This window comes from Bubalus bubalis, chromosome 4, assembly GCF_019923935.1.
Source record: "Bubalus bubalis isolate 160015118507 breed Murrah chromosome 4, NDDB_SH_1, whole genome shotgun sequence".
NCBI lineage: Eukaryota > Metazoa > Chordata > Mammalia > Artiodactyla > Bovidae > Bubalus > Bubalus bubalis.
In genome coordinates this window covers 144,003,333-144,027,679 of record NC_059160.1, presented here as the reverse complement: position 1 = coordinate 144,027,679, position 24,347 = coordinate 144,003,333, and the positions used below count along the sequence as shown (strand labels likewise).

The 24,347-nt window shown below is 39.0% G+C and overlaps 2 protein-coding genes across 4 annotated transcripts in view; both read left to right on the top strand.

Moving 5' to 3' along the window:
• Positions 1-3,893, top strand: part of SLC25A16 (solute carrier family 25 member 16) — a 29,144-nt gene extending 25,251 nt beyond the window's left edge. For 2 of the 3 annotated variants that reach the window (XM_006070284.4, XM_044942187.2), the window contains 2 exons: positions 721-789; positions 2,302-3,893. In XM_006070284.4, coding sequence (XP_006070346.1) covers positions 721-789; positions 2,302-2,458 — 226 coding nt within the window. In that variant the 3' untranslated portion in view covers positions 2,459-3,893. Of the gene's footprint in view, positions 1-720; positions 790-2,273 lie in introns of all 3 variants that reach the window. The other variant, XM_025284628.3, reaches the window with a different exon arrangement.
• Positions 3,894-11,576: 7,683 nt separating this feature from the next.
• Positions 11,577-24,347, top strand: part of DNA2 (DNA replication helicase/nuclease 2) — a 38,879-nt gene continuing 26,108 nt past the window's right edge. Inside the window, exons 1-5 of the mRNA XM_006070282.4 lie at positions 11,577-12,338; positions 13,943-14,128; positions 14,859-15,042; positions 16,808-16,953; positions 21,877-22,008. Coding sequence (XP_006070344.4) covers positions 12,265-12,338; positions 13,943-14,128; positions 14,859-15,042; positions 16,808-16,953; positions 21,877-22,008 — 722 coding nt within the window. The 5' untranslated portion in view covers positions 11,577-12,264. The remainder of the gene's footprint in view (positions 12,339-13,942; positions 14,129-14,858; positions 15,043-16,807; positions 16,954-21,876; positions 22,009-24,347) is intronic.

The following is a 24,347-nucleotide window of genomic DNA, read 5'->3' as shown; positions in this document are numbered from 1 at the left end:
CAAAATGATCGTGACAGTGAGTCTAGTTAACATTTGTCCCACCATACAGAGTTACAGAACCAGGCAATCTTTCCACATAAAATTACCTCTGTCCTCTAAATACAATCCATCTGTATTGTTAATTGTAGCCCTTAAGGAGAATTTTTGTTGGCCTACTGTATACAAGGGCACTTGCTGAATACTCTTAGGGTAGTGATTCTTAACTGGGGGTGGTTTTGCCTCTAGTGGATTGTCTGGAGACATTTTTGGTTGTTACAGTTGGGGATGTGCTATGGGCAGCTATTGGGCAGAAGCCAGAGATGTACCTACACATCCTACTGCCCAAGACAGCCCCCACAACTGAGAATTGTCCAACCCAAATGGCAGTAGTGACAAAGTTAAGAAACCCTGTCTTAGGGTTACAGCAACGGAAAGTACTCAGTTTATTTCTTCAGGAAGTGGCATTTCACTTTCCTTTGGGAAATAAATAGAATTTGACATTGGGTGATGAAAGAGAAGAATCACTAAACCCAAGAGAACCACTTCTGCAAAGGGCAAAGAGACCTCGGTTTTGTTATTTGGTTTTATTCATGTGCCTATATCCTGACTCCCAGGTTAGACAAAACAATCAGAGAATAGGAACACATTATTTCCTAGCATACATGGGACTTTGTATTCAATAGTTGCTGAGTAGAAAATTAAAAATCGTTTTTAAGTCCTTCTGTCTTTTTCTTCTTTTAGCTACCCATTTGATGTAACACGTCGGCGAATGCAGTTAGGAACTGTTCTTCCAGAATTTGAAAAGTGCCTGTAAGTTCTGCATTTGTCATTGTTCAATTTCTTTAGGAAATGTAATGTGTAAAATAAGTAGGGAGATAGGACTGTGATCTCACAAGTAGTCTAGAGATTTAATTTTATCTCCCATACTGTGCTTTGGTTAACTTTATAAGAATCTAATCAGGTCCTAATCTTCCTATTGGGTTTCCCTGGTGGCTCAGATGGTAAAGAATTTGCCTGCAATGCAGGAGACTCGGGTTCAATCCCTGGGTTGGGGAAATCCTCTGGAGAAGGAACTGGCTACCCACTCCAGCTCCAGTATTCTTGCCTGGAGAATTCCATGGCAATTCCAGGCAGAGGAGCCTGGAAGGCTACAGTCCATGGGGTTGCAAAGAGTAGGACATGACTGAGCAACTAACACTTTCACTTTCAATCCTCCTATTAAAATTTTATTTTAAAGAATTCCCTGACAGTCCAGTGGTTAGGACTCGGAGTTTCACTGTGGGGGCCTAGGTTCCCTGATTGGGGAACTTAAATCCAGCAAGGCATGAAGCAAAAAAAAAAAGTCATTTTAGAGCAGCTCTGTTAAGTAGAAATATTATGTGAATCACATATGTAATTTAAATTTTTTTGGTAACCACATTTAAAAAGTATTAAAAGAAACAGATGACATTGTTTTAAAATATTTTATTTAAACCAATATATATAAAATTTACCACTTTGTCTTCTTATTTTACATCGTTTTAATTTATTTATTTATATTTTTAATCCCTTAAAAAAAATACTACATATTTGAAGTCCAGGGGGTATTTTACACGCACGGCACATCTCAGTTTTGGATTTGCCACTGAGTTTCATGTACTCAGTAGCCACATACGGCTAGTGGCTAACACTATTGCATAGCATAGCATTATAGAATTTTCTATAATTTATAACTTTCGAATCATTCTGTTTGGTGACGTGTTGTCCCTCAGGGAAAGAGCAGAATATTTATTCAGGAACTTGAGTTGCCTTTATTCACCCAAAAGATTTTTTTTGAAGATTTCAGTCCACATTGCATATTGAAAGAGAAAGACAAAGCCCAAAATGTTGGTTTGAAAGGAAAGAACACTGAAACAAGAAAGTCTTCATTGCTGAAATCTGAAAGACAGTCCTTCAAGCTTTAGTTCTATAACATCTGCTCATTATAGCATACAACTTGAGCAGAAATGAGAGCTTAAAGGGCAACTGTTCATATATCCTTTAAAAAGACTACATTAGTATTTCAAATATTATTACGAAATTGTGTTGCTAGTAAATGTCACAGACATAATACAGGCAAAATATATTGTATTAATGAACCCCAAAATTCTATGCCTAATGCTTTGATCTTGTTCGGAATGAATTGCTGTTTTATTGTGAATTTTTAGCTTGTTTTAACACTTGCTTTCCAAAAGCTACTCAAGATGGAATTTTAGCTTCTTTTAAAAAAATGCTGTTATGATTCTGAAGTTGTCTGTTCATGACTGGGCATAAAGGTGTCACCATTTTATCTTTCTCTTTCAGTACCATGCGAGAGACTATGAAGTATGTCTATGGACACCATGGAATTCGAAAAGGATTATATCGTGGTTTATCTCTTAATTACATTCGCTGCGTTCCTTCTCAGGCAGTGGCTTTTACAACATATGAACTTATGAAGCAGTTTTTTCACCTCAATTAAAAAAATCATGATTTCTTTTCCTTTATAAACTCTCAGAGGGAAAAATAAAATGTTAATTTAATTTGGGGGAGAACATTACTTGAAGGGGGATATTTACCCTGTCACAGGAACCACTGGTATTTTAGTACTTGATTTTTCTATTCATCACAAATCAAAAGTGCTTACTATACTTTTTGATGCCAGTAGTTATATTTTAGAACATTGCAAAAAAAAAAATTCCTAAGCTGATGCTGGTTAATCAGTAAGGTTATTGGAAACCATTTTAAAGTGTTATTTGAAAGTAGAACTAACTTGAAATGAATTCAAGAGGTTGCCATTAGTTTTATTATGCTATTCCAAGCTTTTAATTATAATCATGATTTTCAAAGACTGTAACATTGGTTTTTGTTATTATAATAAACAGGCTTGGTTATATTATAGCAGAATGATGAGAACTGACATTTTAAGTTATATGAAACATAGGTTAGAAGCCAGCATTGAAGTATTATTCATATGTCTCTTCTCATAATTCTGCTCCACTGGATAGAAGGACAAACACTTTTTCTCTTCATTTTTGATAAATATTGTATTTAAAAAGTAGCCATGTAGACACTCATCAGTAAGTCACGAATTTTCAGGTCTTGCTCAAATGTCATTACCAGTTTCTGAGTGATTTAAGTATGTTTTTAAATTTCACTGTATTTCCAAGGGCAGTAATAGTAAATATTGAGTATCTTTGCTCTCAAAACAAATTAGCATTATAGATTTGTTTTTGTTAGATGATTTGGTGTATGTTAGAAAATTTATTTAAGTGGACTGTGAAATATCCATTAATATAGATGTGAATGTTGAAGAATGTTTCCGAGGTATTATGTTATGACACATCAACTAGTTCTTCCACATAAAATAATTTTAGTGCAATATAAACTTAAGTAGAAATGTAAAACATGATCTGAATTGCTATCCTTCATAGTATAATGGTTTAAAATGTAAGAATTCCATTTATTAGGTTCAGAGTACTTTTTTATGTTTTATTGTAAGCATGACAAAAAATGAGAGGGGAACAGTTATAGTTCTATCCTCCAAAATAGCAATTTGTAGAATTAATATGATTTTTAAGGCATTAGAAAACTAAGTTGAAAGTGTTATTTCTGTTTCAATTTTTTTTTTTTTGCATAAAGATTTCTTGTCATATCTTGGTTAAATTATATGAACTGGTTTCATTTTCAAAGTCTTTATTTTACAATAATGTTTATCTTTGTATGATTTATAAGCATACCCACAGGTGTACATGTGTTCCTAAAACTATTTTGTATATTTTCATTTGTGGGCTACACTGTAGCTAAATACTGTTATCAAATCTCAAGATAATTTAAATGTATAAAATAAGTATCTCAGTTATGTTATCAATAAAGGAGGACTGCAAATATTTTTTTAAATAAAAATTTGCATTCTATATCTGTTACAGAGTACCTAGGTTATTAAAAATAAGTTTTATTCATATCTCAACAATTACTCCTCTCTTTTAACTATTTACACTATTGAAGCATAAACAAACATAAGTGGTCAGACTGGAAGAATACTTGAAATAATGACAGTATTTATATCTAATTTATTTCAGATTGATAACTCAAAGTGAATCTTGATAGATTATCTTGCATTTGAAGATCGACTATGTCTGTTTTGATTGCCATTGCAATTCTTTTCTTGCCTTTTGGTGGGTACAGCCCTCTGGTCTATGGAATGGGACAGTGATTTTGTCTAGGGATCGATGAGTGATGTACCCTTCCTAGCTCTTAATGGTGGCCTGTGTGGAGATTGAAAGTTTAGTGGTGATATATATATATGTACACACACACACACACACACACACATATATAGTAATGTCTTATCCCATTTTCCCCCCGGGTACTCAACATTCATTTATTCAGCACCCATTGTGTGCCAGGGATTATGTCAGCATTTTGTGGGCATACCTTGAGATGTCTCTCAGCAGTCCTTACAGTGTGGTTTGGATTCCCAATAGCATCTATCTCTGGGTATTACACTGGCGGGGTATGTACCACACTTTTTGGTTACTGCGTGTTTACTTATGTTCTCCTAGTTGGTTCTCTCATGGGCAGAGTCATCCCTTCATCTCCTTTTAAGGAGCACAGTGTATGGCACCATAATAGTTGTTCAGTGATGTTTACTGATGAGCTAAAGGAAGGTTTGGTCCCTGTTTTTGGAGAAAATGTTCTAGTAGGAAGAAATGAGGTACTACTAGTGCAGAGAAAGAACAATTTAGAAAGTTTTTTGGTTTTTTTTTTTCCCCACAGAGATGTCTTGCTGCTAATTTGAGCCAGGATGAATGGCAAATAATAAAACCTATATTACATGAATAATTCATCACCTTGCAGAATGGGCCGATGATATCTGACACACTTATATAGCAACCATATATTTAAACACTTCCTCAGATCAATGCTTTGAATATCAGACACTGTTAGGCAGTAGGAATCAACGACAAATGATGAGTCATGTATATTTCCTGAGGATTTACTGTGTTCTGTTGCTTATTTTAAGCACTTCAGATGCCTTAACTCTGTTTCTGCAACAATACTGATAAGAATGGTACTATTAAATACTCCTTTTTTACAGTTGGGATGATTGAGACCCAGGGAGATCAAGTAACTTGTCCAGGTTCACACAATAAGTGGTGGATCTACGGTTCAGATTCAGCCAGTCTGAATCTGCAGCTTAGTCTATTAGACACGATGCTAGTAGACACACTAGTATCCTTCCTATTCAGGTAAAACTCTAATATGTCAAGAAATACAAATCAATTAATCGAATGATTACAGTTTTTGGAAAGTGCCTTTGTTGTTTTCCCCATTCTTGAGATTGGTAATTTATGTTCTTTTTAGTTACTGGTTTAGCTGGAGTCTTTTGAATTTTCTCCATTGTCTGAATTTTTTGTTAATTTCTGTTTCTAAGTACAAATAATTGCTGATAGAGTAGAGTGATCTTTGTAAAAATATAATCAGGCAGGGGCTTCCCTGGTAGCCCAGTGGTGAAGAGCCTGCCTGCAAGTTCAGGGGACACAGGTTCAGTCCTGGTCCTGGAGGATACCACATGCCATGGGACAACTAAGCCACAATTAACTGAGCCTGTGTTCTGGGGCCTGTGAGCCACGACTATGAGCCCGTGAGCTGCAACTACGGAAAGTCCTTGAGCACCTTGAGCTCGTGCTCTGCAACAAGAGAAACCACTGCAGTGAGAAGCCCAGGCACCGCAGCTAGAGAGTATCCCCCACTTGCCGCAACTATAGAAAGCCTGTGTGCAGCAATGAAGATTCAGAGCCACCATAAATAAATAAACATAAATCCCTTAAAACAACAACAACAACAAAACCCCATAATCAGGCAATTTTATTCCCCTGCTGAAAACCTTCCAGGGCTTCCCATTGCATTTAGAATAAAAGACAAAATCATTACTAGATCTTATACAGCCCTGTAAATCCATCTGCCTTGTGTCTACTCCAACCCTGTTTGCTGCTACTCAGCATGTTGTGAGGAAGCTAGGCAGTCCCTGTAGAGGCTGGCCTCAACTTGCCAGCCATTTGAGTAAGGCATCTTCAAAGTCGATCACTCAGCTTCCTGATGATGCTTCATGGACAAATAAAAGCTTTCCTCACAAAATCCTGCCCAAAATGAAAATTCATATGCTAAAAAAATGGTTGTTTGGTGGTTCAGTGGTTAAGACTCCATGCTGCCAATGCAGGAGGTATGAGTTCAATCCCTGGTTGGGGATCCAAGATCCCACATACTGGGATTGGCAGTATGGCTTGGCACGGCTTGGCCAAAAGATTAAATAAATTTTTAAAATGATTTTTTTTTACATAGATTAGATAATCATAGCAGGTATTCATGGAAAGCCTACAGCTAGCATCATATTTAATGCTGAAATATTAAATGTTTTCCCCCTGAGATCAGTAGAAGGCAAAGATGCCCAGTGTCAGAACTTCTGTTTAACCAGTGAACTTAAGTAAATGATGGAGAAGGAAATGGCAACCCACTCCAGTATTCTTGCCTGGAAAGTCATGGACCAAGGAGCCTGGTAGGCTACAGTCCATGAGGTGACAAAAAGTTGGACACGACTGAGCGCTTCACTTCACTTAAGTAAATGAAGTTAAAAACAAAGATCAGAGGAAGAAGTAGAACTTCCTCTATTTGTAGATGACATGATTATTTACATAGAAAGTCTTAATGAACTACTATTATCAACTTCTCGCAATTACTAGCAAGGTCTCAGGATATAAGGTAAATTTTAAAAACTTTTTATATACTAGCAGGAAGCAATTGAAAAACAATCCCATTTAAAGTAGCATAAAAATATAAAATATTTAAATTTAATAAAATATTAGTATACAAGAGTTTTACATTGATAATTACAAGATGTTGCTAAGAGACATTAAAGAAAATCTATATAAATAGAGAGATAAACCAGGTTTATGAGTTAGAGGTCTCTATATTTTAAAGAAATCAATTCTCAAATCGATTTTTAAGTCTAATGCAATCTCAATCATACTTCTAATAGGCTTTTTGTAGAAACTCACAATTTTTATACTGTGTACAAATTTTTATACAATTCAATTTTTATACAAACTCATTCTAAAGTTTGTATAAAAATTTAAAGGACCTAGAATGTCCAATGGAGGAGGAAATGGCAACCCACTCCAGTATTCTTGCCTAGAAAATCCCATGGACAGAGGAGCCTGTTGGGCTGCTGTCCATAGGGTCGCACAGAGTCGGACACGACTGAAGCAACTTAGCATCCATGCATGCATGCATTGGAGAAGGAAATGGCAACCCACTCCATTATTCTTGCCTGGAGAATCCCAGGGACAGAGGAGCCTGGTGGGCTGCCGTCTGTGGGGTCGCACAGAGTCGGACACAACTGAAGTGACTTAGCAGCAGCAGCAGAATGCCCAAAGCAATCTTATAAATAACAAAGTACCTGTCTGTATGACTTACTCTACAGCTGTAGTAATCGTGACAATGGGGTGCAGACACAAGGATTGACAAACATCAGAAGAACAGAACTGAGAGTCAGAAATGGACCTGCACTTAATTTAATTTTTTTCTTCAACAAGGTGCCAGAACAATCCAGTGGGTGATGAGAAGTCTTTTCAGCAGGTGCTACTGGGAAAACTGGATATATACATGGTTGTGGGGAAATGGAGTCGGGGGAGAACATGACTCATTCTCTACCTCATACCACACACAAAAATTAATTTGAGATGGATCATAGACCTAAACGAATAAAATGGTGAATTTCAAGAAGAAAACAAAGGAGAATATCTTTACTTCCTCAGTTCAGTTCAGTCACTGAGTCGTGTCCGACTCTTTGCACCCCATGCACGCCAGGCCTCCCTGTCCATCACCAACTCCCAGAGTTCAGTCAAACTCACGCCCATCAAGTCAGTGATCCCATCCAGCCATCTCATCCTCTGTCGTCCCCTTTTCCTCCTGCCCCCAATCCCTCCCAGCATCAGAGTCTTTTCCAATGAGTCAACTCTTTGCATGAGGTGGCCAAAGTACTGGAGTTTCAGCTTTAGCATCATTCCTTCCAATGAACACCCAGGACTGATCTCCTTTAGAATGGACTGGGTGGAACTCCTTGCAGTCCAAGGGACTCTCAAGAGTCTTCCCCAACACCACAGTTCAAAATCATCAATTCTTTGGCATTCAGCTTTCTTCACAGTCCAACTCTCACATCCATACATGACCAATGGAAAAACCATAGCCTTGACTAGACGGACCTTTGTTGGCAAAGTAATGTCTCTGCTTATCTAGGTTGGTCATAACTTTTCTTCCAAGGAGTAAGTGTCTTTTAATTTCATGGCTGCAGTCACCATCTGCAGTGATTTTGGAGCCCAGAAAAATAAAGTCTGACACTGTTTCCACTGTTTCCCTATTTGCCATGAAGTGATGGGACCAGATGCCATGATCTTAGTTTTCTGAGTGTTGCGCTTCAAGCCAACTTTTTCACTCTCCTCTTTCACTTTCATCAAGAAGGTTTTTAGTTCCTCTTCACTTTCTGCCATAAGGGTGGTATCATCTGCATAGCTGAGGTTATCGATATTTCTCCCGGCAATCTTGATTCCAGCTTGTGCTTCCTCCAGCCCAGCGTTTCTCATGATGTACTCTGATAGAAGTTAAATAAGCAGGGTGACAATATACAGCCTTGACGTACTCCTTTTCCTATTTGGAACCAGTCTGTTGTTTCATGATCAGTTCTAACTGTTGCTTCCTGACCTGCATATAGGTTTCTCAAGAGGCAGGTCAGGTGGTCTGGTATTCCCATCTCTTTCAGAATTTTCCACAGTTTATTGTGATCCACACAGTCAAAGGCTTTGGTATAGTCAATAAAGCAGAAATAGATGTTCTTCTGGAACTCTCTTGCTTTTTTGATGATCCAGCAGATGTTGGCAATTTGATCTCTGGTTCCTCTGCCTTTTCTAAAACCAGCTTGAATATCTGGAAGTTCACAGTTCATGTATTGCTGAAGCTTGGCTTGGAGAATTTTGAGCATTACTTTACTTCCTAGGAGTTGGCAAAGATTCCTTAGGTCACAGAAAGTGAAAAGCATAGATGAAAAATGGATAAATGAGTCTTGATATAGATTAAAACTTATGCATAGCTAAAGATCTTGTTACTGAACTGAACTTGGGTCTACTCACCTGTGCAGTAGAGCCACTGACACTGTGTTGTGGTGAAGGAAAGTGCAGCATTTATTATAAGGTGCTAATACAAGAAGACGGAGAAGGCAATGGCACCCCACTCCAGTATTCTTGCCTGGAAAACCCCATGGACGGAGCAGCGTGGTAGGCCGCAGTCCATGGCGTCGCTAAGAGTCACATACAACTGAGCGACTTCACTTTCACTTTTCACTTTCATGCATTGGAGAAGGAAATGGCAACCCACTCCAGTGTTCTTGCCTGGAGAATCCCAGGGACAGGGGAGCCTGGTGGGCTGCCGTCTATGGGGTCGCACAGAGTCGGACATGACTGAAGTGACTTAGCAGCAGTAGCAATACAAGCAGAATGGGTGGCTCTACTCTAATATCCCAAAGTCCCTGAAAGCGTTTCAGCAAAGCATGTCTTGATAATTTTATATGAATAAACATGAATATGAAAGACACCTTTAAAAAAAAATTCATTGGGGTATAGTTGATTTACAATGTTGTGTTAGTTTCTGCTGTATAGCAAAGTAAATTAGTTTTACATATACATATACCCACTTTTTTAGATTCTATTCTGATATAGGTCATTACAGAGTATTGAGTAGAGTTCCCTGTGCCATACAATAGATTCTTATTATCTATTTTTTCAAAGTTATCTATTTTACATATAGTAAAGATTATTTTTGAGTTGGGTGATACCCTTATGAAGTATTTATTTTTTACTCATTTCTGTATATTTTAAATATTCCATTGCATATTTTTTTAATTTAAAATTATTTATTTTAATTGGAGGCCAATTACTTTACAATATTGTATTGGTTTTGCCATACAACATGAATCCACCATGGGTGTACACGTGTTCTCCATCCTGAACCCCCCTCCCACCTTCCTCCCTGTACCATCCCTCTGGGTCATCCAGGTGCACCAGCCCCAAGCATCCTGTATCATGCATTGAACCTGGAGTGGCGATTAGTTTCTCATATGATATTATACATGTTTCAATGCCATTCTCCCAAATCATCCCACCCTCTCCCTCTCCCACAGAGTCCAAAAGACTGTTCTATGCATCTGTGTCTCTTTTGCTCTCTCGCATACAGAGTTATCGTTACCGTCTTTCTAAATTCCATATATATGCCTTAGTATACTGTATTGGTGTTTTTCTTTCTGGCTAACTTCACTCTGTATAATAGGCTCCAGTTTCATCCACCTCATTAGAACTAATTCAAATGTATTCTTTTTAATGGCTGAGTAATACTCTATTGTGTATATGTACCACAGCTTTCTTATCCATTCATCTGCTAAAGGTGGTTTTTAATTGTGTATGCAAAGAAATGGAGTTTTAATTCAAAAATTAAAAAATAAAAGTAAAAGAAAAGTGAATAGGAGTTGAAATTAGATACAGGCTTGATAAAAAATTCTTTAAAGCAGGTTTCCTCAGGAAGGTGGCTAAGAGACTAAGTTCCATCAAGGTAACTGTTTCAGGATGGGAGGTGCTGGGTCACATGACAAGCCTGGGAGCTATCTGATAATGAGGGCCAAACTGATGACAGAGTAGAATGCCCTAGAGAATGTAAGGTGGCTCTAGTGATAAAGAACCTGCATACCAATGCAGTAGACTCAAAAGACAGGGGTTTGATACCTAGGCTGGAAGATACCCTGGAGGAGGAAAATGGCAATCCACTCTAGTATTTTTGCCTGAATTCCACGGACAAGAGGAGCCTGGTAGGCTACAGTCCACGGTGTCACAACGAGTTGGACATGACTGAACACACACACACACACACACACACACACACACACACAGTGTAAGAGTGCTTGGGATCTCACACACACACACACACACAATGTAAGAGTGCTTGGGATCTCCTACACACACACAATGTAAGAGTGCTTAGGATCACATACACACACACACACACACACAATGTAAGAGTGCTTGGTATCTCCTACACACACAATGTAAGAGTGCTTAGGATCACATACACACACATACACACACACACACACAATGTCAGAGTGCTTGGGATCTCTTACACACGCACAATGTAAGAGTGCTTAGGATCACATACACACACATACACACACACACACATACACACAATGTAAGAGTGCTTGGAATCACACACACACACAGTGTAAGAGTGCTTGGGATCACACACACACACATACACACGATGTAAGAGTGCTTGGGATCACACACACACAGTGTAAGAGTGCTTGGGATCCCATACACAAACACACACACACACACACAATGTAAGAGTGCTTGGAATCACACACACACACACAATGTAAGAGTGCTTGGGATCACATACACACACACACATACACACGATGTAAGAGTGCTTGGGATCACACACACACACAGTGTAAGAGTGCTTGGGATCACATACACACACACACATACACACGATGTAAGAGTGCTTGGGATCACACACACACACAGTGTAAGAGTGCTTGGGATCCCATACACAAACACACACACACAATGTAAGAGTGCTTGGGATCCTACTGTACAAGTGGAGGGACTGTCCACGGATAGGAGGCATTACTGAAAAAAATGGAAAAAGGTTATAAAACAGGGAACAGATAGATTTAGCCATGGCATGATGAGGAAGTTCTCATCTGACAGTTTGCATTTTCTCAACTGAGTTTTCCAGGGGAAAAAAAGGAGGAGAGGTTTTTTGTTTTTTTGTTTTTCCAAAGAGTGAAAATTTCCAGATTCAAACAAGGGAAGCCTGAGTTTGGACAACAGCAAATAGTTCATTCATTCTAAGTGCCTGTGTTGGACACATGGGTCGGCGAGTCTAGAGAAAGGGCGGAAGTATTTAGAATGGGCCAGATTACGAAGACTCCCAGTTTTCCAAACCCTAAGGCAAAGGAGCAAAGGCGCCTTCCGGCTCTTGGTTCCCCAGGTGCGACTCTCCTCGAGCTACTCACCTGGCGCTGGAGGAGCTGCCTGCGCATGTCTCTTCGGACCGCTGCTGGTCAGCGCATGCGCACGGCACCTCGTGGACTCGCTCTCCTTTTCCCCGCCACTGTTGTTGCCCCGGGGTTCCCCTGAATTTACCCGGCGGTGGTTTGCGATTTCGGCGGCCAGAATGGAGCGAGTGGACGAACTGGAGCTGCTAATGGAGAAGAGTTTCTGGCAGGAGGCTGAGCCGCCTGCGGAGCTGTGAGCGGAGCGGGGGGTGGGCCTGGGAGTATAGCGGGAGATTTGAAAAGAAAGGAGCGGAAGAGGCTGCATCCACGCCTCCTCGGACCCGGGCTCCGAGCACAGTGACCGAGCTCACGTCCCGGAGTTCCCAACGAACTTCCGGAGCTGGGGTCCGCTTCGCAGCCTTTCTCTGGGGCCAAGCCCGAGCCAGAGCTTGAATACTTTTCCTCCTCCATAGGTTCATTCTTAACCTCTTTCCTGAATTTGGGGAGTCTCAGCTACCTTACATGTCTTCAGGAAAGGAAATTGCAACTGCTAGGTCCTTTTCTTGAAGTTTAGGGGAAGAAAGTTATCCAGGGAGAAGTCTGTACTCTCAAGTCGGCTTAAATGATTGGGGAAACTTGACCCGCAAGCATAGTGTAGAATTTCTGTCAGTAGTAATGATCAGATAAGATCAGATCAGATCAGTCGCTCAGTCGTGTCCGACTCTTTGCGACCCCATGAATCGCAGCATGCCAGGCCTCCCTGTCCAGTACCAACTCCCGGAGTTCACTGAGACTCACGTCCATCGTAGTAATAATGATAATGAGGCTAATTATTGTTGACGGTTCTTTGCGCTTTGGGTTTTGATCAGCAATACCTTTTGGTAGATCCTTAAAGCGTTCCAGCTGATTTTGGGAAATTCATGGCCCGTGGGTACGTGGGGTAGGTGAATGAAGCGGTTACAAAATAATTGTGAAATTGACTTTCCCATTAGAAATAAGAAATTTCTGAATTATTCTATGAAGAATGGTTAATGTGACAGGTATTAAGCTTGCTTTCTCTACAAAGCATGAGCTAGTTGATCCCCAATGGAATTTTATAGGATTTCCTGCATTAAATAGTAGGTTGGACTAAATGTCTAAGTACTCGCCTAATTGAAATGTTAATATAATAATGAAACTCACTGTAGGACTTCCAACAAACCGCCCATACTACATTTTCCCATAACAGACATCTTTTATGTTCAAAAGGATAGTGTCCTAGACATTTCCTTTTACTTGTACTTTGGGAAGGCTTGCACCAGTGGTAGGAATTTGTTGTTTAATATTTTTCAATTTATCATTCTCCCTTATAATCATAGATGTCCCAAAGAACTCCTCATAGAGCTTATATTTTGAAAAACTCATATCATGAACGTTTTAAATGGCATTCCTTCTGGGAAGTGGGGCTTCCCTGGTGGCCCAGAAGGTAAAGCATCTGCCTGCAATGCGGGAGACCTGGGTTCCATCCCTGGGTGGGGAAGATCCCCTGGAGAAGGAAATGGCAACCTACTGTAGTATTCTTGCCTGGAAGATCCCATGGATGGAGGAGCCTGGTAGGCTACAGTCCATAGGGTCGCAGAGAGTCCGACACAACTGAGCGACTTCACTTTCTTTCACTTTCTGGAAGTTTTTTTTTTTTTTTTTTTCCTGTAATAGGAATTCTGCTATGCCCTTGCTCTCTTAATTTTTACCTCTTTTAGCCAGTGATCATGTGATAAGCTTTCCAGAAGAAACCTAGAAGGTTTGTAGATAAAGGAGATTGGATGGCTTCTAATTTCATGCTTGTGCTACAGTGGTTTTGTACGTGTTATGCTTTAGATTCCAGAAGAAGAAGGTGGAAGCTTCCTTTTCTAAGACAGTTCTGAGCAGAGGAATGGATAACCGATACCTTGTATTAGCAGTCGATATTGTACAGATTGAAGAAGGAAACCATGAAAAGCACCTAATCATCACTGCTTCCCAGTCGCTAGAATATAAAGAACTGTGTATCCTTAGGAATGACTGGTAATTTTTTGTGACTTTGAGCAATGATGTGGCAGAAGCTTAAGGATACTGTCTTAAAAACTAACATGTGGGCTTGTGTGGATGTTGCAATAATTTAATTGTTAATAAAGAGAATAGATATGAACTCAGATTAAATCTGCAAAAATTGTGCATCTCAGGTCTCTTATTCCAAAACTTGATTTTCATTGTCATTTGAAAATCAAGTACAAGGGGACTTATTAAATTACTACTTCCTATTTCCCAGTACTTTCTGGGATTGCAGCTTAAAAACTTGTTTAGTTCTCACTAAGGGCAAAATTAGTCATAAGAACATCCTTAGACTCTAGATTTCGCTACTCAAGCAATATATGGTATGTGAGGGGTGAGGGGGAGATGCAGAGGTGAAGGTCTGACTTTGTCTAGGCTGCAACTTTGATGGTTTTAACTAGATAAATATGATTTTGTTCTTGGTATATTGGGTTTGACATCATGCCTCAGGACTTACAGAAGCTGTAGACATAAGTTTTACAGAATGAGAGAATCATTAAGAATGAGAGAATTATTATTATAACAACCTCATCCATACTTGGAGCTATATGTTACACTATTAATGACTTGATAGTTTTTGCAGTAGGTGATGCAAGACCCCAAGATTTAGAAATTATTTCTTTACATAAAATATTTGTTTATTTTTAAAGCCCCTTAACATGTTTAAATGTAGGAATCTAAATTTTGTGTACCTTATTTTTAGGTGCTCTGTACCAGTAGAGCCAGGGGACATCATTCATTTGGAGGGAGACTGCATATCCGATACTTGGATAATAGATGAAGATTTTGGATATTTGATTCTATATCCCGACATGCTGATTTCTGGCACAAGCATAGCCAGTAGTATTCGATGCATGAGAAGAGCTGTCCTGAGTGAAACATTCAGGGTGAATATTAACAGCCAATGTTTCTACAGGGTCTTAAGAGTTTACAGAGCACTTTTACACTCTTACTTAATCCTCCTAACAATCTTGTGAGTAGATGGTATTAATCAGCTGCATTTTACATTTTACAGACAAGGAACATCAGGCTCAGAGAAGTTAAGTGACTTGTCCAGAGTTGCTGTAGCTAGTAGATGGCAAGGCTAGGAGTCAAGGCCAGTACCCTAAGAATCCTTTGAATCTTATTTAATAAAATAAGCAATTCTAAAAATAAGATAAATAATTTAAGTGATAAGATTTTTAATTTAATACATCTGGGTATTTCTAAACTTGGCTTCATGTGATTCTCAGTGAAAGTAAATATGACAGTCTCTTTTAAAGATATTATAATGGAAATTTTCAAACATACACAAAGAGATGGTTGTTATAAACTCCTATGTACCCATTTTGTTGTTCTTAAAGGCTTTGTATTTTGCAACTTAAAACTCTATTTTGCAAATTAAAGCTGAGGATTTAAAAAACATATAAGTACAATATCTTTATCATACCTGATAAAATTACCAGTAATTCCTTAAGTTAATCTAATTCTCAGTTTATCTCTTAATGTCTTTTGTCAAAAATGTTTTTATTCAGTTTGTTAGCATCAGTATGCAAATGAGGTCTTTGTATTGTATTTGGTTGATGTATCTCATAGTTTATTTAATCTGTATTCTGCTTTTCACCCACTCCCTTTCAATGCCATTATTTTTTGAAGAACTTGGGTTTTTAATTGTTAAGTTTTTTCTTTCTCTTAGGGTATTCTTTATACAGTTTGTATGTATATAGAAAATAAAATACAGCTAAACAAAAAGAGAAAAAGAAGGAACAATACCTAAGTAGATTTTCTAATAGTCTTAGTTATCACTTATTTGTAGTTTTTTTTTTTAATTGGTTGTTTTCTTCAGCTGTTGGGTGGGTGGTTACTATTAACTTCTGTTTTAACTGCATATTATAAAGCAGACCTGCATACCTTAATCTTTTAAAGCTTTATTTTGAAATAATTTTAGACTCACATAGAACTTAAAAAATTAGTACAGGGAATTCCTCTGTAAGTTAATTTTTTAAATTACTGATGGGTGTTTTGGTGGACTTAATCTTGTTTTTTGATAGTTTCAAGGGGAAGATCCAGGCTAATAAAAGAGTTCATTGAAAAATAGTTTTTGAGTGTCAAGAGCTTATCAAAATCTCTGCTGTAGGGAATTCCCTGGTGGTCCAATGGTAAAGACTCGATACTTTCACTGCTGGGGCCTGGGTTCAGCCCGGGTTGGGGAACTAGGATCCCACAGCTGGGCAGTGCCACCAAAAAAAAAAATCTCTGGTCTGAGTTTATTTTGTGTTTGAGTATTTTACTCACAAGAGTTTATAAGCTATGCCTCTATTGACTATTCTATGTGGGTTTATTATAAAGTGAAATTAGAGACAAATTATGTTAAATATTAATATTTTAGAATATATTGAACTTTTTCCATATAGGTTATTTTTAATTCTTTCAAAATGGAAATGCAGTGATTTGAAAAATATCTTAATCATAAAATAATTCAGGTAATTCTAAGTTGAAGAAAGTGAAAGCCACCTATAATTTCACTCACCAGAAAAGAATTGTTTAATATTTTGGCATTTGTCTCACCAGTGCGCTTTGGCTATGCTAGTTCAACATGTTAGGTAATAAATATAGGATCATGTCCATTGATATGTTGTGAAATAAAATGTTTGTATGACTTTTTTTTAATAGAGCTCTGATCCAGCCACACGCCAAATGCTGATTGGTACAGTTCTTCATGAAGTATTTCAAAAAGCAGTAAGTGATAGTTTTGCCCCAGAAAAGCTACAAGAACTTGCTTCTCAAACTCTTCAAGAAATAAGGCATCTGAAGGAAATGTAAGTAGTTAGGAGAGGAACTCTAGATACAGTTTTGTTATATAACTTCTTCCCTGGCATCTGTAAGATATTTGGCTCTTAGACTATTAAATATGTCAGTATAATACTAGAATGCAGATTTCAGGGTTGTCGTATCCCGCCGCAATTCTGTGAAGAGCTTCTGAAATTGCAGAACAGGAATTCCTTGGCTAATAATATCTAAATTTTCTCTGTATGCACAATAGGCCCCATAGCTGCACTCAGAGAATGGGAACTTTTTGTTTTACTTCTAGAAACATTGTGACAGCCTGAAAATTGTCTGGGGTTGGGTATCAGATGGACCTCCTTTCAGATTCTAGCTTTGCCAGGTTTATGACTGAACAAGTTACTGAAAGATTCTGAAAAGGGTGATAATACCTGTTTTGCAGACTTTCTGTGACAATGGAGATAATGTATGGAAACCCACAAATGGCTAATTATTGACATCTTATGAGTGACTACCTGCAGAGGGATTGGCATATTCTGTCTTTGTTTCCTCCTTCACTTTTATTGCAGTTCATCTTTTTTTCACAGAAGTGCTTTTATTAGTGGTGATTTTGCTTTCCAGACTAGTTGACATAAACCTACTTCTCCTGGTTGTAGTTCTGTTTATTTCATTGTTTAAATAGGAAAAATGTGTTCCATAATTCCATACCAATTTACTAATATGTATAACCTATTGTCTTTTTTAAAAAGATTTCTTTATATTTTGGCTGTGGTGGCGTGGCCCTTCGTTGCTGCACTTGGGCTTTCTCTAGTTGCAGTGACTGGGGGCTGCTCTTCATTGCAGTTCACGGGCTTCTCATTGCGGTGGCTTTTCTCTTGTGGAGCACAGGCTGTTGGCGTGCAGGCTTCAATAGTTGCAGTGCTTGGGCTCAGTTGTTGCAGCTCATGGGCTCCAGAGCTTGCGCTCAGTAGTGGTGCACAGGCTTTGTTGCTCTGTAGCATGTGGGATCTTCCCCGACCAGGGGTCAAACCATTGCACTGCAAGGCAGATTCTTAGCCAATGGACCACCAGGGAAGCCCCAACCTATTGTCTTAAAAATCTTTTAAAGAGGACTTCCCTGATGGTCCAGTGGTTTAGAATTCACCTTCCGCTGCAGGGGATGTGGTGGGTTCAATCAATTTTGTCCAATAATGTTCTTTGAAGTGTTTTATTCCCCTCTAGGACAGGATCCAGTCTGAGAACATTTTTTAAGAAAATATTTGTCTATTAATTTATTTGGCTGTGCCAGGTCTTAGTAGTATCATGCAGGATCTTTAACTGTGGCATGTGGGATCTTGTTCCCTCACCAGGGAACAAACCTGGACCCCTTACATGGGGAGTCTTAGCTGTTGGACTGCTAGGGAAGTCCCCTGGTCTGGGTACATTTAAAGTTTTTATATATACTGTCAGATTGGTCTACATAGACCTTGTCCTGTTTCTTTCTTTCATTTTTTCCTGTTTTATTGAGATGTCAAAAAGTGTGTGTTAGTTGCTCAGTCGGGTCTGACTCTTTGTGACCCCATGGACTGTAACCTGCCAGGCTCCACTGTCCATGGAATTCTCCAGGCAAGAATACTGGAGTGGATTGCCATTTCTTTCTCCAGGGGATCTTTCCAGCTTCAGGGATTGAACCTGGGTCGCCTTCGTTGCGGACAGATTCTTTACCATCTGAGCCACCAGGGAAGCCCATTGGGATGTCATTGACATATAATATTGTATTAATTTAAGGTATGAAACATAAAGGTTTAATATGTCTGTATATTTCAAAATTCATTTTGCATTTCTGTAGACAATCTATTGGTCCTTGTTTCCCCCACATCTTCACCTATATCATCTTTTATCCACTGGAAGGTGCCAGATTTTAAGCAGCCATTTTCAAACAAATAGCTTTTGCCTTGTGTGGGCTGATTGTGTTTCTCTAGGTCATTTGGGGCACTTTGCGGGCAACTTGGTGTTAGCAATTGCTCCCTGGCTTGAGATATTTCAGTTTTGCCTTCAACCTGAAGTTGGTTTTGTGCTTAGGCCAAGCTATCTTGGCAGAGCTAGGGTTGCTAATTCTGTCTTTCCAGCTGAACTGGCTCTCCTAGAGGACTGATAGGGCTCTGCTCTGTTAGTTCTGGTAAGCCAGAGTTAGCAGAAACCTAGGAAAGAGGGAGCTTATTAAATTTGATAGCAGAAATGTTGCAGAGTTATATGGTAAATTTGCAGTGTTCTGGAGTCTCAGAGTTTGATGGATATGTTATGGTGCTTTCTTTAGAAGGTGAGAAAATGGTAAGGTTTGTCGTTTGAAAGGAATTTGCAGAGTATTGGTGGTTATGCTAGTACCCAGGTGAACTCAGGGCTGCAGGGAGAAAATAATGCCAATAAATTATTAAAACACAGTGTGAAAGTGAAAGTCACTCAGTTGTGTCTGACTCTTTGGGACCCCAGGGACTGTATGGTCCATGGAATTCTTCAGGCCAGAATACTGGAGTGGGTAGCCTTTCCCTTCTCCAGAGGATCTTCCCAACCCAGGGATCGATCCAGGTCTCCCACATTGCGGGCAGATTCTTTACCAGCTGAGCTGCAAGGGAAGCCCAAGAATACTGGAGTGGGTAGCCTATCCCTTCTCCAGCGGATCTTCCTGACCCAGGAATCGAACTGGGGTCTCCTGCATTGCAGGTGGATTCTTTACCAACTGAGCTATGAGGGAAGTCCCGAAACACAGTGTAGAGGGAGCATGAGGGTTAAGAACTTAAATTCCCAAGCTGGAGCTGTGTGTCCTTTGGAAGTAACTGCTGAGCTTCAGTTTCCTCAGTTCTAAAAAGGGATGATGATAGTAGTATCTCATAGAGAGATAACGAGGGTTGAAAGTGTTCATGTAAAGCACCTAGAATAGTGCCTGGCTTAGAGTCAGCGCTATATGAGTATTCACTGTTATCATTTTCATGTCTTGTTGAATTCTTGTCATATGCCAAGTACTTTACATAGGCTGTTTTACTTGATCCTCAAACCAATTTGTGTGGTAGTTATCATCTCACCTTATAGATGAAGAAACTGAGGCTTGGTTAACAATGAATGGCTCAGGGCTTCCTTGGTGGCTCATTGGTATAGAATCCACTTGCCAGCGCAGGAGACGCAGGTTTGATCCCTGGTCTGGACAGACGTGCTGCAGTGCAGCTAAGCCTGTGTACCACAGCTATTGAGCTTGCACTCTAGAGTCTGGGATGCGCAACTACTGAGCCCTTGTGCCGCAGCTGCTGAAGCCTGTGCGCCCTGGAGCCCGTGCTCTGCAACATGAGAAGCCACCACAAAGAGAAGCCTGCACACTGCAGCTGGATAATAGCCCCCGCTTGCTGCAACTAGAGAAAAGCCTGCACAGCAGCAAAGATCCAGCACAGCCAAAAATAAATAAATTATTTTAAAAAAGAGAGAAACAATGACTGGCTCAAAGTTACACATCTAGTAAAGATGTGTAAATAAAGAGTTAGGATTCAAACCTAATGTGATCTGACACAGAAACACGTGTGCTGTTGATATTCTGGAGTAGTTATTAAGGTTGTGATGCTTAAATATAAAGATGGAGCTGGGAGAACATCAGGGAAGGTGATAGCAATTCTCAGAACTTTTTGCTTTCAGGACCTTGTTAACACTAAAATATTATTGAGGACCCTAAGAGCTTTTGTTTACGAGGGTTATATCTATAGATAATTACTGTATTAGAAATGAAAGCTGAGGCAGTTTTAAAATATTTATTAATTAATTCTAAAATAATAACAGCCCATTCCACATTAACATAATAAGTTTAATGAAAAATAACTATTTTTGAAAAAAATGTAATGAGACAAGTGACATTGTTTTACATTTTGGCAAATGTTTTAATTTTATAACTTAATACTAGACACCTGGTTTCTTATATCTGTTTCTGCATTTTCTATATTGCTATATTGTGTGTGTGTATGTGGACTCAGAAATCTCCACTGTGTACTCAGGAGACAACAAGAGCAAAAAGGCAAATAATGTTGTGGAATTATTATGACACAGTTTTGACCTTGCAGGCACCCTGAAAAACTGAGACTAGATTCTGTTAGTCTTTCCTGACTTTTGACCCAAGAAGTTAATAGTCCTACAGATTGTCCTTTGACCTAGTAAGGCTGATGTTCCATTTCTGTTCCTATGGCCTTTTTTCCTCTTTTACATTTCTACTTTCCATTGCTGGGCTTCAGGACCAACAATTGTGGTTTATTTTTTTACCCTTGAAGTGTAACTGGGCCCTATTAGACCTGAGCTGGTAGGAGTTGGAGCAAATATAAAATTCGATGTCATGTCACTGTTACTTGGATTTTTTGTGTGTATGTGGTAAAATACACATAGCATTAAAAAATCATAATCTTTTATTTTTTACTTTTGGCCATGTGGCATGCAGAATCTTAGTGCCCCTGCAGTGGAAGCACAGAGTCTTTACAGCTGGACCACCAGGGAAATCCCCAAAATCACAGTCTTAACCACTTTTAAGGGTAGAGTTCAGTGTCATTAGTACATTGACGTTGTGTAAACGTTACCATCATCCACTTCCAGAACTTTTTTGTCTTTCCAAACTGAAACCTTATATCCATTGAACAACTCCTCACTTCCCCCAGTCCCTGGCAGTCACCATCCTTTCTGTCTCCATGAATTTGACTAGTACAGGTACCTCATGTTAAGTGGTCATGCAGTATTTTTTGTTATTGGCTTATTCAGGATAATGGCAAGCTTCATATATGTTGTAACATGTATCAGAATTTCCTTCCTTTCCAAGGCTAAATAACATTCCATTGTATCACATTTAATTAATTTTTTCAGTCGTTGATGGGTGCTTGGGTTGCTTATATGAGTGTTTTTGTCCTTGTTTACTTTTTTCATATTTAAACTTTCATATTTAATATTTCTTATTTTGATAGGTACCGCCTGAAATTGAATCAAGATGAAATAAAACAAGAAGTAGAGGAGTATCTTCCTTCATTTTCTAAATGGGCTGGAGATTTCATGCATAAACATACTTCAACTGACTTCCCTCAGATGCAGCTTTCTCTGTAAGAAACCCATTTTTGTGTATATGGTGTCTATGTGTTTAGTCCAGGATTTTATTCAAGATGTTGAATTAAAGCTTTTTAGAGGTCAAGTTGAACTTACCAGGTGGCTCAGTGGTAAAGAATCTGCCTGCCAATGCAGGAGAAGCAAGAGATGTGGGTTTGATCCCTGGGTTGGGAAGATGCCCTGGAGTAGGAAATGGCAACCCACTCCAGTATTCTTGCCTGGAAAATTCCTTGGACAGAGGAGTCTGGTGGGCTGTAGCCCATGGGGTTGCAAAGAGTCATACACCACTGAGCGACTGAGCACACACACAGAGATCAAGTCCTGAAAACTAGCATTTTTGTTTGCTTGCTTTATAAATTACAGTCCTGAGTGTCTTTCTCGGACCAAAAAAAATAATCCAATGAATAGAAAATTCTATTTTTGTTTTAATAAAATTTATGATTTTTGGATGTAGGTATGGTTTTTTTTAAGATAAAACTTTCAGTCTGTAAATATTTGGGGGTGTTTCTTAATATAACATATATTTCTCTGTGTTACTATCATGTATGGACTGTCTCGTGTTGATTGCTGTGGATTTGTACTTTATGTTTAAATACTGTGTTTAGCCATTCAATACTGTTTGGCTTTTGGTTGGTTTCTTTTACTTCTTTTCCCGCTTAAAGTAGCATTGGTATAAATTTGTAGGTAATCCTTTTTTCCTCCCACTGTTTGCCCATTTGGCAAATATTTATTACATGCCTAATGGGTGCCAAGTAGTGATCTAGGCACTGGGATTGCAGTAGTGGAAAGAAAAAAAAGCTACTGACTTCATGGTGCTTCTGTATTGCTGAACAAGTGAACAGCAAGGTGCCAGATCATGATAAGTGTAATGTAGAATAATGGGGAGGGTAAGAAAAAGGAGTTGAAGGGACGTATTTCCGTAGAATGATCATGAAAGGCCTCTAATAAGGTAATGTTGAGCAGGAACCTGAAGAAAATGAAGGAAGGAGCTGTGCAGCTATTTCTATGAAGAGCACTCCAGGCAAAAGCCCTGTGGCTAACGCACCCCTGCCAGTGTGGCTGGAACAGAGTGAGGTGGAAGAGGACAAGCAGTCCTAGTCCTAGGGCCTCTGCAGCCTTGCAGGACATTGGCTGCCATTCTGATTCCAGGGCCAGATGTGGTTTGGCTACCATGGGAAGCCGTTGCAGGGTTTGCACAGAGGGTTTTGATATCATTTCTTTCTTTCTTTTTTTTTTTTTTAAATAGGCACTGTTTTATTTTTCTTTAAATAGTCATAACTTCCTTTTACATCAGTATTCTTCATCTTTTCTCAATATTCTGGATATTTTATATCGTGACATTTTGTGATCTGAACTCGTTTTAAGATTTTTGAGTCAGAAATCTTGGGGACAATGAGTTCTCTGGACCAACATGTTTTCTCAAGTTTTCTGTGGTTCAAAGGACAGACTGAGCCTGGCTGTGAATCCCAGTTTTGCCACAGTTTTGCTGTGTAACTTGAGGCAAGTTCCTTTACCTCGCTTTGCTAGTTTCTATATTGATCTGATTTACTTTTGAAAGGATCAGTCTGGTTGCTCTTTTAAGACTGTGTTGTAGGATAGGGCAAGGTTGTGAGACCAATTTGGAGGTTCTTGAAGGAATCCAAAATAGAGATGGTGGTGGCTTAGACCAGAGTGAGACTTGTGGAAGTGATGAGTATCACTTGGAGTATAGTCAGATTTTCAAGGTAGAGGTGATAGATTTTGGTGCAAGGTGATGGATTGGGTGCAGGGTATCAGGGGAAGACAAGTCAATGGTGATTCTAGAGGAGAAAACATGACGAGAGTGGGGTCGAGAGGGAATGGTAGAAGAGAATTTGGAATCAGAGTGTAGACGACTGTATTGACAGGTTGTCGTATAAAAGGGTATGTAGAAATGGAACGTTAGCCAGAGGCTTATGTGGAGTTAAGAGAGTTTTGTTTTTGTTTTAAAGATGGGAGATACAGCACATTATATGCCAATGAGAGGAATTCCATAGAGGGCAACATTATTCTTAGAGCTGTGTCATTGAGTAGAAGAGAGGGAACAAGAGTACACAAGTTGAGGCGTGGACCTTATGGAGACAGTTATTTCTCCATAATATTCTGAGGTATATTAAAACCTCAGAACTGGACTGCTTTATCCAAGGTACTTGGAAAATGTACAACCTTTTACATAAGGCTAGAATTCTTTGAGAATTTTTTAACTCATTTTAGAAGGTTACCAGCAATGTTTCAATGTTCTGTGTCTGCTGGTAGGATTTTATTTATATATTTTTTTAATTATTATTTATAGTTGAGTGACTTTCAGTATATTCAT